Source organism: Hippopotamus amphibius, chromosome 9 (assembly GCF_030028045.1).
Source record: "Hippopotamus amphibius kiboko isolate mHipAmp2 chromosome 9, mHipAmp2.hap2, whole genome shotgun sequence".
NCBI classification, from domain to species: Eukaryota; Metazoa; Chordata; class Mammalia; order Artiodactyla; family Hippopotamidae; genus Hippopotamus; species Hippopotamus amphibius.
In genome coordinates, this window is record NC_080194.1 from 26,637,170 (window position 1) to 26,652,856 (window position 15,687).

The 15,687-nt window shown below is 37.6% G+C and overlaps 1 protein-coding gene and 1 long non-coding RNA gene across 3 annotated transcripts in view; one reads left to right on the forward strand and one right to left on the reverse strand.

Moving 5' to 3' along the window:
* TPH1 (tryptophan hydroxylase 1) overlaps positions 1–15,687 on the forward strand; it is a 24,940-nt gene continuing 9,253 nt past the window's right edge. Inside the window, exons 1-4 of one of the 2 annotated variants that reach the window (XM_057749204.1) lie at positions 1–160; positions 8,204–8,340; positions 12,707–12,890; positions 15,209–15,309. In XM_057749204.1, the coding sequence (XP_057605187.1) occupies positions 8,224–8,340; positions 12,707–12,890; positions 15,209–15,309 (402 nt within the window). In that variant the 5' untranslated portion in view covers positions 1–160; positions 8,204–8,223. Of the gene's footprint in view, positions 161–8,203; positions 8,341–12,116; positions 12,270–12,706; positions 12,891–15,208; positions 15,310–15,687 lie in introns of those variants that run through there. The other variant, XM_057749205.1, reaches the window with a different exon arrangement.
* The window catches only part of LOC130860673 (uncharacterized), an 18,187-nt gene continuing 16,431 nt past the window's right edge, over positions 13,932–15,687 (reverse strand). Inside the window, exon 3 of the long non-coding RNA XR_009055500.1 lies at positions 13,932–14,144. This is a non-coding gene — a long non-coding RNA (uncharacterized LOC130860673). The remainder of the gene's footprint in view (positions 14,145–15,687) is intronic.

The following is a 15,687-nucleotide window of genomic DNA, read 5'->3' on the forward strand; positions in this document are numbered from 1 at the left end:
ATAAGAGGCGGGCAGCGCGAGGCTGTGGGCTGACCCAGCGCACTGCTAGCGGCGCCCAAAGTGAGTGCTGTGGCCCCTTCCCGCCTGGACGAGGGACCACCGTCGTGGATTTGGGGGCACTGGGCTGGCTCGAGGAAGAGGCAGAGTCATCCTCCGAGAGGTAAATGCCTGTGGGGAACTGGGCCTGGGAAATCGAAGTTGTACTCCTGTGGTCACTCACTCTTCTCCTTTCCTCCTACTCTTTGGGGTGAAAAGACACTATTTTTGAGGGCCTCCCGTGTGGCAGAAACAGGCTCTTTACATGTCATCTGATTTCACCTCCCCAACAAACCCTGTGAGGTAGATATTTCTTGAATTTTACAGATGAGGAAACTGAGGTTCAGAGTAGAAACCAAGTCAGTGTGATTCCTCTATGCTAGCAGAAACAAACACATTCTTCCTTCTCTTCTCCTCCGTCAAATGGCGACATCTCTTTTTTCCTTCTCCTCCTATAAAGGGAAACTGCCCTTAGACACCCCCAAAGAAAAGGAAGTCTCTGATGCAAAGACTTTCAGCATCACATCTCATCACTTCCACCCCCAACATGGGACTAAGAGCTCGGTACAAGGTTACAACTGACAAAGAGGACCTAGTAGTTCAGATCTTGTTAATGGTCCAGGTAAGCTTAACTTTGCCTCTAACCAAAATTTTGGTTTTCAGAGGTTTAAAATAGGTTTAAAATTAACTCCCCAATGAGGCTCTACGCTAGTTGACTTGGGAGAAAAAAGACTAGAGTCGAACTTTCTAACCCAGTGAAAGTTTGTGCCTGTTAATTAATTCTCAGAGAAGGATGGATTTCACTTATTTGGTTTAAAAGCAGAGGTGAACACAGCTTAAAGTAACGATAAATGGTTCTTTAAAAGCTATAATCTGTGGCCTATGAATCTAGCCACTGGAGTTCATTTGTACATGTATTATTACCATATTAGATTATCTTCAGGCAGGGATGTATCTTCTATTTCCCTCTTTTTTTTTTTTTTTTTTGGCTGTTGCTGTTATTTCCCGGAATAATGCTTTTCATGTTTTCTTTTTTGGCACACGGGCTTAGTTGCTCCATGGCATGTGGGATCTTCCTGGAGCAGGGATCGAACCCATGTCCTCTGCATTGGCAGGCGGATTCTTAACCACTGCGCTACCTAGGAAGCCCTTCATGTTTTCTTTTATATTTCATCTTTCATTCTCTTTCCCTTCCCCCATCCAGAAAAGAAAATCAAGATTCTCTGGAGGATTCTCTCCTTTCACACCAGTCTTTCCCAGAGCTTTTACTTCTGTCTTCAAACAGCATCCATGCTTTCAAAATACTTTAATTCGGTAGTGCTTTGTGCTTTCTAGATCCTAGAAATTTAAATTACACTGTTACTGATTAAACTAAGGGGAGAAAAGAGTTAGTCAATGTAAACACCTTGACCTCTACTATACCAAGGGGCTGTTGATCATCTGACTGCCTTCTTGGTGTGTGTTTCTTATTTCCAATGGCAGATCCTGCACACCAGTGCATCTTTCGTCAGGTCAGGAAATTCGATAGGAGAATAACTCCCTGCCTCTCACAGAAAAGGGGGAAATACCAGTTGGCATTGGCCTATGAGTGTTGCTTTAGAAGTAAAATATATACTTCTTCATGAGACACGGATCCAAACAAGTGTGACCCGTTGGACACTTTTATCTTACCAGGCTAGCACTGTGGGTTTTGCCCCTGAAGGAATAGGAAGGGGTAGGTAGCCTGAAGAGGGAAAGTGACAAAGGGGAAATGTTGAGGTTCTGAAAGGGGTTTGGGAGTAACAATAAAGACAAAATAAAGATGCTTCATAAGTTCTGTCCATCAGGCCAAACTGTGGTCAAATTTTAGTAAAGATCAAAGACTTGTGCTCTTCAGCTTATTTTGGAGTGGATGTGGGGGAAGGGTGACAATTCTTTTCTTCTAGTTTTTTAGCAGAAGTTCCTTTTGAGAAACTTCACTTATATTGACTTAACAAGAGGGATAGGAATATTTCCAAATCTCCATATAAAATGCCTTACTCATCATAAATATTCAGTTCATGTATCCTTCACCTTTCTCTGCTCCCTGCCCCCATTAGGGAAATGTTGGTGGCAAAACTAGATCCATTTCAGAACCAGGGAAAAATGAGAGAATTATGAACCACAAACGGATGGCGTTACATTAGCCATGACTGTTAGTACCTTCTTACAATGGCTCCTGCCAGGGCAGCTTAAGGGTCAGTTTTGAAATGTGAAAGAAAATCTTGATATAGTTTTACATGAAGAGCATTCTAAGCTCTGAGGGAGTCATTGAAGGTTGAAGTATCAGGAGATCTGAAATTCTGTTGGTGTTACCACTGACTGGCAAAAATCACTTTTCTTTCCTGTTCTCTGATCCTTGCTCCCATTTGTTTGATTACATTATGAAAATAGTGGTGGACCAGGAAATAGCTTATATTTGCAGAATCCTCTTACTTCAGCATGTTATGGTGACAATACGAGGGAACACGGGGACTCAGTAAATATAGGCTGACTCCGTAAATTGTACTCTGGAGTCTTCATCTGTTTGCAAAAGAATTGCTAAATTATTCACTTGAGATTTGAAACTTAATACACTTTAAGGGTTTCATAATAAATAAACTAATGAAACTGAAAATCACTTTAAGAGAAAAGAACACTTAAATTTCATGTCATAACACCTTTTCATGTGCTTGCTACTATAAGAAATAGATTTATAACTATCTTGTGAAATGCTTAATTCCCAAGGTAAGAAAAATTTTTAGCCAGGGAAGTTTAGAATTTCAGTTTTACTACATTTAACATTTTCTTTCTTTGAAGACTGGGGAATTTGGGATGCACTTCCCGTTATTAGAGCTAATCTCTGTTGAGTACTTATTGTAGGTCAGCGTCTGTTCTAAGGGTTTCCAATATTATACTCCTCCTCCTTATAGCCACAAAATTGGTGATAATAGTTTTCATACAATTTTGCAAATAAGGAAATTAATGCACATAGAATTATAACTTGCTTACATGGATTTGTAATTGGATTTATTACCAGAAATTTGCTTTATTATTTTACATCTCTCTTATTATGTATACTGTAGGACAAAGTCACCCATACTCTGTGAGAAAAAAAATTGCATGGTCTTTGAGTGATGTTTAGACATACATAAGAAACGTATCCAAAGGTTTTCACATCTCTAAAAGCATTTTAAGAATGCATATCTGAAGAGAATGGACTAGAGGACACGGGGTTGGGGGCAGGGGGTGGGGCAGCGAAGGAGAAGCTGGGACAAAGTGAGAGAGTAGCATAGACATATACACACTACCAACTGTAAAATATATAGCTAGCGGGAAGTTGCTGTATAACAAAGGGAGATCAACTCAATGATGGGTGATGCCTTAGAGGGCCAGGACAGGGAGGGTGGGAGGGAGTCACGGGAGGCAGGGGATATGGGGATACAGCTGATTCACTTTGGTGTACCTCAAAAACTGGTACAAGAGTGTAAAGCAATTATATTCCAATAAAGAGCTTAAAAAAAAAAAAAGAATGCATATCTGTGACCATCTGTGAATTTTTAGCCCCAGAGCCACCAATTCAGAATTTCCTGTGTATAGCTAAGTTTACCTTAAGAAACGGTCAATTCCTTTGAGGCTGAATATCTCTCTTCAGTTGTCTTGCTTCCCATCATAACTCTTTTCTGTTCAGAAACTTAGGGATGGGCCAGGAGCCATGTCCAATCATTTTCAGAATCTCATGGGCTATTGGTCATGGTGTTTGGAAGTAGGTGGGATTTGGTGTGCTCCTCAGATATCATAGCTGGGCTCTCAAGATACCGTTCTCTTCTGCTTATTTGTCTTTACTGGAAGCTCAGTCTCTCCTCCTCCCCTTCCCTCATAACGAATCTGTGAATTCCTTGAAAGCAAATAGATTTCTTGTTTTTTAATCTTTACTGCCTTAACACTGAGTATGGTACTTCATCACGTAAATGTGCTTGGATTGAAACTTCATTTATTTTACCATTAGTAATCATTTGAATCACAGAAAAATCCACATTATTATTAAGTTTAACTGGTCATTTGGTTTTAAAGCATCTGACATAGAGATTGTTTTAGTTGTAGAGAATAAATTAACACAATTAGAAATATCTAAGCAGTTTTTATTTTAAACTCATTGAATCAATAAGTATTTGTTAAATTTTGAATTATATATCTCAATCTCTTCTTGGTACCAGAAATAGCCTAGTTTCTTCTGTGGGTAAAACACCAGAATACCAAGTCACGTTATGTGTTTTAAAATGTGTAAGGAAGTTTTGGATACTGTGAGTTCTGGTTAACTGTTCGGTTACTTTGCTGTATTAGAAAAGTTAGGTAGTGTGCCCAAAGTCATACATTGACACGTTAGACCAGTGATTAGGTATTTCCTTACACTACTTTGCAGTGTAAATAGTGGTTGGGAAGATGCCAAAGCAGACATCTAGTTCATCTGAGAAGTTAACTTTCAACTAGGTCCCTAGAGGGACTTTGTTCTACTTTCTGTCTTTGTGAACATTTTTAGGGTAATTCTTGTGAAATGAGACCCGTATGTTAACATTCACATTTTCAAGGACACAGTTTTATTTTATTTTTTTAAATAAATTTATTTATTGGTTGCATTGTTCTTCGTCGCTGCTTGCGGCCTTTCTCTAGTTGCAGAGATCTGGGGCTACTCTTCCTTGTGGTGCGCGGGCGTCTCATTGTGGTGGCTTCTCTTGCTGCAGAGTACAGACTTCTGGGTATGCGGGCTTCATTAGTTGTGGCACACAGCCTCAGTAGTTGTGTCTTACGGGCTCTAGAGTGCAGGCTCAGTAGTTGTGGGGCATGGGCTTAGTTGCTCCACCTCATGTGGGATCCTCCCAGACCAGGGCTCGAACCCACGTCCCCAGCATTGGCAGGCGGATTCTTAGCCATTGTGCCACCAGGAAAGTCCCAAGCACACAGTTTTAAATAGGTGTTCTTACATTCTCTAGCTCTGTGACCATGGATAGGTTACTTAGTTTCTCTAAGCTTCAGTTTTCTCATTTATAAAATGAATATAATTCCTATCCCCCTCCACCAAGATTTTATGAGAATTATATGGCGTAATATTAGTGCATGATGTGTATAGACATTTGACAAGTATCAGTTCCCTTACCCATCTCTTGGGTTGCTAAGAATGTATGGAATCTTATTATCACAGAATGGGAATTTCTTTCTTATCGCCATACTCTCTGAACTTATATGTAGAAATCCTTCAACTTATTATGTGCCTGATAAATACTTGTTAAACTAAATTCCAAAGGTATCAGAAAGACTGAATTCTGAAACAGAAAACTGTATTCCATTGACAAATTTAGTAGCAGACTATTGTTTATGACCATACAGTTGAAAATTACTGAGCTGTATTTGGTACTTTATACCCTCTATCAAGCCAGATAGGGCTCTTGGGGCTGCCTCTTATAAGGTATCCCCAAATGTTATACAGTATGGGTTAAGAAAAAGGCTTTATGGCAGAAAGAGAAAACTCACAAGAGTTCTCTAGTCAGAAGGACAGAAATTCATGAAGCCTCTCATTTTTCTTCATCCTATAGAAAAGCATTTCAAAGACAGGAATTTAGCTTAATGGAAAACTACCTTGTCCTAAATTTTCTCATTTAGCCTTTTATCAGACTGCCCATGGTCCTGAGATGGGTATTTGGATGGGCATAGATCAAGTCCGAACTCCTCTGCATTAACTGCACAGAGCCTTCTGAAGGATCTGGCCCCACTTACCTTGTCCACATGATCCCTCATTGCTCTGTAATAGTTGGTCACCTCCTCATCCTTTGCCTTTCACCTCCTCAGGGACTCTCTCCTCTCTTTTTCTTTAAGATCTAATTCAAACACATCTTCAATGAAGCACCTCTGAACACGTAACAGAATAATTACTCTAGCCACTGCCATCACTCCACCATCTGTGGTCCCTGTGACAATGCTTATCCTTCGCATTGTCACTCTCTCTCTCTATGAGACTTTTAGTTCCCTGAGGGTAGGAACCATGACTGTAACCAATCTTTATTCATTTATTCATTCAGTGACATCCATCCAGTCCCTGTTATGTGCAGAGACTGTGCTAGGTACTCACAATGGTGAATAAAAGCATATGTGATCTCTGCCCCTACGGAGCTAATAGGCTAGTTGAAGAGACAGACACAATCATATCCATATACAGAGTCACAGCTGCACCTGTGACTGTTGTTACGCATGGGAAGTATCTGGTGCAATGAGAACCAACACTAGGGGTTGACTTGGGGAGGTCAGGGAAGGCTTCCACAAGTAAGTGAATTTTGAACTGTGGGGGACTGGAACACAGTCTATCTGGCTTTAAGCCCTCACCATTCTACTATGCCTGCTTTACAGGCGTGGATCAATGCATGAGAGCAGGTGAAAGACATTGAGATCAGTTATGTCCATTTAAGTTGTTAAAGGTTAATTCCACTAGAACAACAAAATGAAACTGGGCAATTAGGGAGAATTAATAACCCAAAGAAAACTAATAACCATAAATCCTCAATATGCTATTTCCATTTATTAATCCAAATCTTATTTCTCAAATGTGTCTTTCTCAATTGAGAGTCAACAGTACAGAGTTATCGTACCCTACATCTATCCCCCACAATATCCTCACCTCCCCCAACACACACACACACACACACACACACACACACACACAGTTGGATTTATAATCATATGGCACTTGTAGGCCATACTAAAAAGGCTTCAGGGTGCATGGCCTAGGGGATTCTACAGTCAGAGAGACAGCACATACTTATATGGAACCAGAATTCTCTGGGCTAGCAGTAATCCTTCTAGTCCACCAGTGTCCGGAGCTGTCCAGGCTCTTGAATTTACAAAAGAAATAGAAGGCCTTGTCCCTGTTCTGAAGGACCTTGCTTTCTTGTTAAAAGACATGTATATGTGACACATTTGAGGAAGCCATTCAAGACCCAGTATAACCATAATTAACGAATGGCAAGGATGTCGAGAAAAGGCAGCTCTTCTGCACTGTTGGTAGGAATGTAAATTGGTACAGCCACTGTGGGAAACAGTATGGAATTTTCTCAAAAAACTAAAAATAGAATTACCATGTGACCCAAAAATTCCTTTTGGGTTTATATCCAAAGAAAATGAAAACATTAATTTGAAAAGATACTTGCACCCCAATGTTCATAGCAGCATTATTTATGATAGCCAAGTTATAGAAGCAACCTAAGGGTCCATCAGTAGATGAATGGATAAAGAAAATGTGGTGTGTGTATACACATACACACATATGCACGAGTACACGCATGTGCGTGCGCACGTGCACACACACACACAATGGAATATTACTCAGCCATAAAAAAGAATGAAATTCTGCCATTTGTAACAACATGGATGGACCCATAGGGTATTATGCTTGGTGAAATAAGCCAGACAGAGAAAGACAAATACTGCATGTTATCACTTATATGTGGAATCTAAAAAGTGAAACACATGAATGAATATAACAAAGCAGAACCAGACTTATAGAGAACCAAACTGGTGGCTACCAGTGGGGAGAGGGGAGGATGAAGGGGCAAAATAGGGGTAGAAGATTAAGAGGTACAAATTACTATGCATAAAATGGAAAAGCTACAAGGATATATTGTACAGCACAGGGAATATAGCCAATATTTTATAATAACTTTAAATGGAATATAATCTATAAAAATATTGAATCACTATGTTGTACATCTGGAGCTAAAAAAAGCACCCAGTATAATAAGTGCTAAAATTGTAGGGGGAAAGGAGGTAGGCTTTCATAGAGGAAGAATGCCCAGCTCAGGCCACAATAGTCAGGAAGACTGTAAGAAATCCATGAGTCATGCCCTGAAAGGATTGGATTAGAAAAAAAAGAAAAGGAAACTACTAACACGTATCGTATGCCTATTATAGTCTAGGCACTATGCTAGGCAGTGCTTCAGCTTATTTTGGTCTCATTACAGTCTTGCAAAATATATATGCACATCCATATTTTATAGGTGAGGAAACTAAAACTTGGTTAATGTTATCAAATATCGTCTGAGTTTCAAATATTACCTATGTTACCAAATATTGTCTACATTGCACATCTTTTTTAGACCTTTCTATTTTCATACTTTATTTTTAGAGAAGTACACCAAATTCATCATGATTGAAGACAATAAGGAAAACAAAGACCATTCCTTAGAAAAGGGAAGAGCAACTCTTATTTTTTCCTTAAAGAATGAAGTTGGAGGACTTATAAAAGCACTGAAAGTCTTCCAGGTAAGCACTCTCTATATTTCTGCATAAAACTCTCATAAAATGGGTCTGTAAGATTATCTGTAAATTTTTCAGAGGTAGACTGCAGAAATATTCTTTCTAAAATATTGCTAAAGTTTATAAAATATTGCTCAATTCTATCAAATAGGCAAGGGCTACAAACAATTTATAGAAGAGAGGATACAAATAACTAATAAAGAAATGGGGGAGGAAAGATTTACTTCATAGATTTTGAAGAAGCAAATTTTAATTTTATTTTAATTAAATAAAATATTGAAATTTAAATGATATTATTTAATGATACATTAATAATATATTAAGTTCTATTTTTTATATAGCAAAATAGCAAAGATTCTACAATTATACTGCTCCCTACTGTCAAAACTTCAATGCATTTGGCACTTAAATACACCTTTGGTGTGAGGGAAAATTGATGTGAAATAATCTGGTAATATGTATTGTGTCTTAAAATGTTTGCATATTTTGACCCAGTAATTTTACTTCCATAAATCTACCTTAAGGAAATCGGAGTCAGTCAGTTAGAGCACGAATATTTACTGGGTACTTACTAAATGCAGGGTGCCGTACTAGGTATGAAGATGTGGACCCGCACAGAGTAGACACAGTGCCAGCCCTCACAGTGTGTATAATCTAGTGGAGAAGACAGACACTAAACAAATAATTTTAGTAAATAAATGATTACACGTGTGTAAACTTACCTGAAGGAGAAGTGCCAGGTACTATGATAGCATTGAACTGGGAGACCTAACGTAGTTTAAGGGCTTAGAGGCATAAAGATTTATTTATAGGAATTAGAAATTATAAACAAACTATTTGTCCTAAGGTATGGGACAGGTTAAATTATACTATTAAAACATCATTGGGGGCTTCCCTGGTGGTGCAGTGGTTAAGAATCTGCCTGCCAATGCAGGGGACACGGGTTCGATCCCTGGGCTGGGAAAATCTCACATGCTGCCGAGCAGCTAGGCCCGTGCACCACAACTACCAAGCCTGTACTCTAGACCCCACGAGCCACAACTATTGAGCCCATGTGCCACAACTGCTGAAGCCCGTGCGCCTAGAGCCCATGCTCTGTGATAAGAACCTGCTGCAATGAGAAGCCTGCATACCGCAACTAGAGAAAGCCCGTACGCGGCAACAAAGACCCAACGCAGCCAATAAATAAATAAATAAAATGTTTAAAAAAGAACCAGCTTCTGATTAAAAAAAAAAAAAAAAGAACATCATTGGTGTTAAGCTTGCAGGCTTTGAAGGCAGGCCACCTGAGTTCAAATCCTTGCTCTGTCACTTATTTGCTGTGTGATTGTGGGCAAATAAATTAGTCTCTCTGCATTTCATCTTAGCATCTATAAAACATGAACCCTATCTACCTCATAGGATCACTGAGAGAACTAATAAATTTAATATATGTCAACTGCTTAGGGTAATTCAAAGTAAATTATCGATGTTAGCTATTTAGAAATCAAGTTTTTATCCACATTATATACTATTAAATAGCTGTTTGAAAATAATATTTCAAAGAATTGAAAATTCTAAATATAAACAAATAGTCTAAAAGAGTTTGTGATAAAAAGCACCAGTTTTTTACCCAGTACCTCATTTCCACTCCCTAGAGCCAACCTCTTTTAACTATTTCTATTCTTTAGTTCTTTTGGTGGTGAATTTATAATATCTAAATATTGTCCTGACCTCTCTTTTTGAGTTATTGATTTACATGATATTTACTACCTATTGTAAACGATACTGATACTGATACTCTGTCCCTTCTTCCTCCTACTCCTCCCCAAATTTGATAATTATGTGCTTATTTCAAGCTCTTCTTTTGATTACCTTTGAGTCTTTAAATATTATACCCATATTTCTTCCATCAACTTTCTTTTTTATTTTGTCTTTAATCAAAGAACACTTGTGCATGGTTTAAAAAGTCAACCCCACATTATAGAGCTTATAAAGAAAATAGCAGCCTTCTGCTTCATCTCTCTTCATTCCTAAATTCCATTTAATTTTTTTGTTGACCTAGGTGCAGAGGTCAAAACATACTCCTTAAATCATGTGGACACTATCATCATGGATGTATACAGCCTCCTCCTGTTTCATTTCATTTCATTTTTATCTTCTGAGAGACAACTGCTCTGATATGTTTGATCTACACATTGAATTATTTTTATGTTACTTAGAATCTGTGTTGAGTTTTTGCATGTGCATGGATTGGTAATTTATATAAATGTTATTGTACAATACACTTTTTCTTCTACTCAGCACTGTTTTGAAGACCTACCTGTGCTGCTGCATATCCGTCTCATTTGTTCTTCTGACTGCAGCATGGTGTTGTAGGCGTGAATCCACCTATTTTTACTTATCCTCAGCCTATAGGGAGGAACCATTTTCAGCTTTTTAAACTATATTTTCTAGTATTAACTTCCATATTTATAAACAATATGTTTATTCTGCTGCTATTTCTTAATTTTTCCATCTGTAGATATTACCTATTGATTTTCTCCAATGGAAGTGAAGATTTAGCTTTCTTGGCACAATTCCCTTTCCAGTGGCCCCCTCAACTTCCCTTCCCCTCATCTTCACAATGTAGTTATGCCACAATTTTTGGTTATATTAGTCTTTAGTGTTTTCATTATTAAGATTATATAAATCTTGTTCAAAGAAGAGCCATATTATCCATTATTCTGACTCTTCCTTTCTTGTACAACAGGATTACAATATAGTGTTTAAGGGCATAGACTATGGAGCCGGACAGCCTGAGTTTGAATTCCAGCTCTTACACTTATTAGCTGTGTGCCTTTGGGCAAACTGCTTAACCTCTCTGTGCCTTTGTTGCTGTAATTGAAATATCAGATAAAGAATGGCTCACTTATTACTTTAACTTTATCTGAATTTTTCTGGACCTTTTTGACTAAACTTTTCTTCCAGATGGACTTTTAAGTTATTTAGTTACATTTCCTCACCAAATTCCATCAAGATTTTCATTTTGATAGCTCAATTTTCATCAAATTTCATTTTCATTTTGATAACTCAATTTTAGATTACTTTAGGAAGAATTGACATATGTCTTTTTCTCCAAAAGCATAATTTATAGCTTTATATTTATTCAAGTAATCCTTCAGAAAATACTAATGTACTCATTCTAAAAATTCATAAGAAATAGATTCAATGGAACTTTCCTTTACTCCTGATCAATTCCAGTATATTTTGTAACTGGCTTTCTGCTATTGATTCCATGATAGATTCTATATTCCAGGAAAAATCCTGCCTATTCTAATTTCCCAACATCCCTGACATTCACTCTCCTTTCTTATTTGTCAAGTTCATGTTCGCAGATAACTTTCTCATCCCTACCTTTGCTCGTACAGGTTCCTCTGGTTTGGAACTTTACTTCTCCCTTTCTGTCTTCCTATTCTGTCTGTTTTTTAGGATTCATCTCAGTTCCTCTCTGCTCCATAGAACCTTCTACTTTCTCAAACTCATGATGTTTTTTCCATTTCTGAACATCTTCTCTGCCTGAACACTCACTATTTGTATTTTCTCTTAGTCTTTCATGTGTTAGTCAACTAGATTGTAAACTCCTTGTATGTTTTGCCCTTCTTTGTATGCTTCACAGACGTTACTTGGCTACATAGGTGTTCACTAAGTTAATTTAGATTCAACTGGTTAGTATTGGAGATCATCTACTGTAACTTTCTCATTTTTTAGATGAAGAAAACTGTTGGGTGATTGGTTCTTATGTTTCATGATTATGTCACCAGGGCTTTTCCTCAGCACCCAGATTGGTAAGAGAAGATACCCTCCCTGCACAGGTTTACACATATGGCATCCACAGCTCAGGCTGGCATGGGAAGAGATCAGAAGAAGCAGTCTGATTCAGCAGGTTACTGAGTTTGTAGCTTAAGATGTTGGAGGTATTAAATATTCTGTGTTCAAGCTGTTCATCTAATTTTATTAAATACAGTATTGCAAAGGAGACTTTTCTTTTTAAAGGACTAACACTAAGATCACTTAAAACAAAACTAGCCTTTATTTGTGAGAATTTTCAAAGAATTTTTATCTGGGAGATTAGGTCTTTTGATTTGAAGGCCAATCAGTTCTGGTAACCTGAGGGACTTTCTCGTGGGTGTTAATTTAATTTATTAGTTTCTGGAGGGTGTGATAAATTTTTCAAAATTTTTTTGAATAGTACTTAATATTTAAGGGGAATTATTTTGCTGATGGCAGCATCAAAAACAGCCTTTTTCCCCCTCTGGCTATTATGAGAAGTGATGAGATTGATTTTTAGTGGTAATGGGAGTAATCTACTCAGAGGCAGTCAAGCATAATCTTCATCCCCTGCTTTCCACAGGAGAAGCATGTGAACCTATTGCATATTGAGTCCCGAAAATCCAAGAGAAGAAACTCAGAATTTGAGATTTTTGTTGATTGTGATATCAGTAGGGAACAACTGAATGAAATTTTTCATCTGTTGAAGTCTCATACTAATGTTCTCTCTGTGAACCTACCAGATAATTTTACTGTGAAGGAAGATGGTAAGTTCGAAAAGTGAAAATACTACTCAGAAGATTAAGTGCATAGTATGTGTCCTATCTTATGTTTAACTGGAAGGCATGAAAGTAAAAATAAAACACTGTCTCTTCAAACTGCTTGCAATCTGATAAGGAAGAAGATACAAAATGTTATTGCTCAAAATGCTAAAGAAAAATTATAAAGCAACACTTTACCAAGGGCAAGAGAAGTGAAAAAAGGAAAACTTGAGTATAAGAAAGAATGCCGAATAGTTAGAAATTCATTAAATTATCTCAATTTCCAAATCACCAGGCATTTCTTGATTTCACAAATCTCCAGTTCACAATCCCTGAGCACTTAGTAACTCTTACAGGGCAGATACCTAGCAGATATTAAGTGAATATTTGAATTTGTTGAGAATGTTGACAATTACTGATAACTCCGATGTGAAATACTCTGTGTATGAAATACAACATTCTTCCTCGTCCTCACTTCTACCAAAACCAAATGAAAAGCTTCTAAGTTTTCAGATACTCAGGTAGTACAGATACAGTCTAAAATCCTCTATTGTGAAAAAAATCCTTGCAGTTTACTTGGGACAAAAGACAAATGGATAAATCTGTCACATTTTATATAAGGTACACAATTTAAAATAATCCTTTCAGGTTATGTCACAATATTTGGGGTATAATCAGGGCTGATATTCATCTGTTATTTATTCATATTGCTGAATAAGGTATTAAAATATCAATATACTACTTCCACTTCTGGCTGGCAGATAGCTTCTCCCCTGAGCCCCTTGAGTGCTCCCTACCACTCCTGAAGCCCATGTGCCCCCAGTTCTCCCCTAGGAGTCCCATGCCCACCACAAACAACTAAAGGGTTAACACCTGGCAGAGCAGGAGCCTGGGACTCTGCTTGTGTCTATTTTGAGTGATTGGTGCCCCTGTTGTTTTGTTGCTAAATCTTTTGAATATCACCTCTGGGTATGTTAGAGCATTAAACTGGAACAAGAAGAATTGAGCTCTATTTTATTTTATTTTATTTTTAAAAAGAAGTCGTACTGATAGATAAGTGACATACAATAAACTGCATATATTTAAAGTGTAAAATTTGGTATTTTTTTTCTTTTTTCTTTTTTTGGCTTAAACAACAAACTTTTATTTCTCATGGTTCTTGAGGCTGGAAGTCTGACATCAGGGTCAGGGTGCTGGCATGGTCGGGTTCTTGGTGAGAGCCTTCTTTCTGGGTATATCCTCACATGCCATTCCCTGTGCCTGCATGGAGAGAGAGACAGAGAGACAGGCAGAGACAGAGAGACAGGCAGAGACAGAGAGAGGCAGAGAGGCACAAAGAGAGAGCTGGTATTTTTTTTCTTATTAGTAATGTATATATGGCAATCCTAATCTCCCAATTCATCCAAGAATTGAGTTCTAGTCCTCTCTGTTTCATTAGAGATGAATGATCTTGGATAAATTACTTCACTTCTCTGAACTTTGGTTACCCCATCTATAAAATGAAGAGTTTTATAGAATCTAAATTGTTCAGTTGATATTTAGGAAACACCAACTTGTATCAGATATTTCTACTAAGAAATGGGGATACAAAAATAAACAGTCCTACCCTAGAGTCATTCCCATTCTTTTCTGTAAGGCAGCCATATACAGATACATTATAGTAAAACATAGTAAAAGCTTTTAAAGAATTAGAATCATAGTCACTGGAACCCAGATGATAGAGAATTAGCGCCACCTACAGGGTCAGGGAAGGCTCATTTGATTTAGGTCTTGAAGGAGAAGGATATTCTCAGGAAAACAGAAGGATGAGGTGGAGCAGGACATGGGATGGGATAGGTATTCCAGGAATAAGAACAGCATTCACAAAAACTCAAGAGTTTTAGGAGAGCTTGTATGTCTGAGGGATTGTGAGAAGATCAAAGAGGCAAAGACACAAATGATCTCTAAGATCCTTTTAATCAACAAAAGTAAACATTCAGAGTTTTTATTAAATTTGCACCTTGATGTGTAAAGTTGTACATCCTTATGTATTTTTAAGGATAGCTAAATATGTAGCTTAAATGTTTTTGAACTTTTGGTCTATTATTAAAGTACATCATTTCTCCAACACTTAGGAAATTAAGGCTCAAAATATGTTTTAAACTCAAAAAATTTGAATAAGATTTACTTATTAAAACTAGAGCACTTTACTTGCATACAGTGTGCCTCTACATACTAACTAAAATTTAAAATCTCATCCAAATGCATTTATGACTTTCTTAATTTCTTCTTCCTTATTGCCTAATTTAAGATGGTCTCTTCAACTGTGGTGTTGTATTTTGCAGGTATGGAAACTGTTCCTTGGTTTCCAAAGAAGATTTCTGACCTGGACCATTGTGCTAACAGAGTTCTGATGTATGGGTCCGAACTGGATGCTGACCATCCTGTAAATATTTTAAATAAGTATTTTCATGAAAATAATTTAAAGCAAGTTAAAAAGTTAAGGGTATTATTTTTCTTTTTTGGATAAAGTGCTTATTATAGACTAAATAGGATCTTGATTAATCTGGATTTCAGGAAGTGTTATTAATCCTTCATGTTGGTGGACTTGAGGCCAAGTGACTGAAGAGCATCCAATTTCATTGGCTCCAAAATATCTGTCCCATGCCTGGAATTCTTATCGCTAAGAGCTATTCCAAGAATTACACTACAATGAAGACCATATCTGCAGTCAGTTTCTATTAAAATGGGCATGGGCTGTTGGAGAGGGGAGTAAAGATAGGAAGGGGAAAGACATCACCCACACTGCCCAGCATAATTGGTT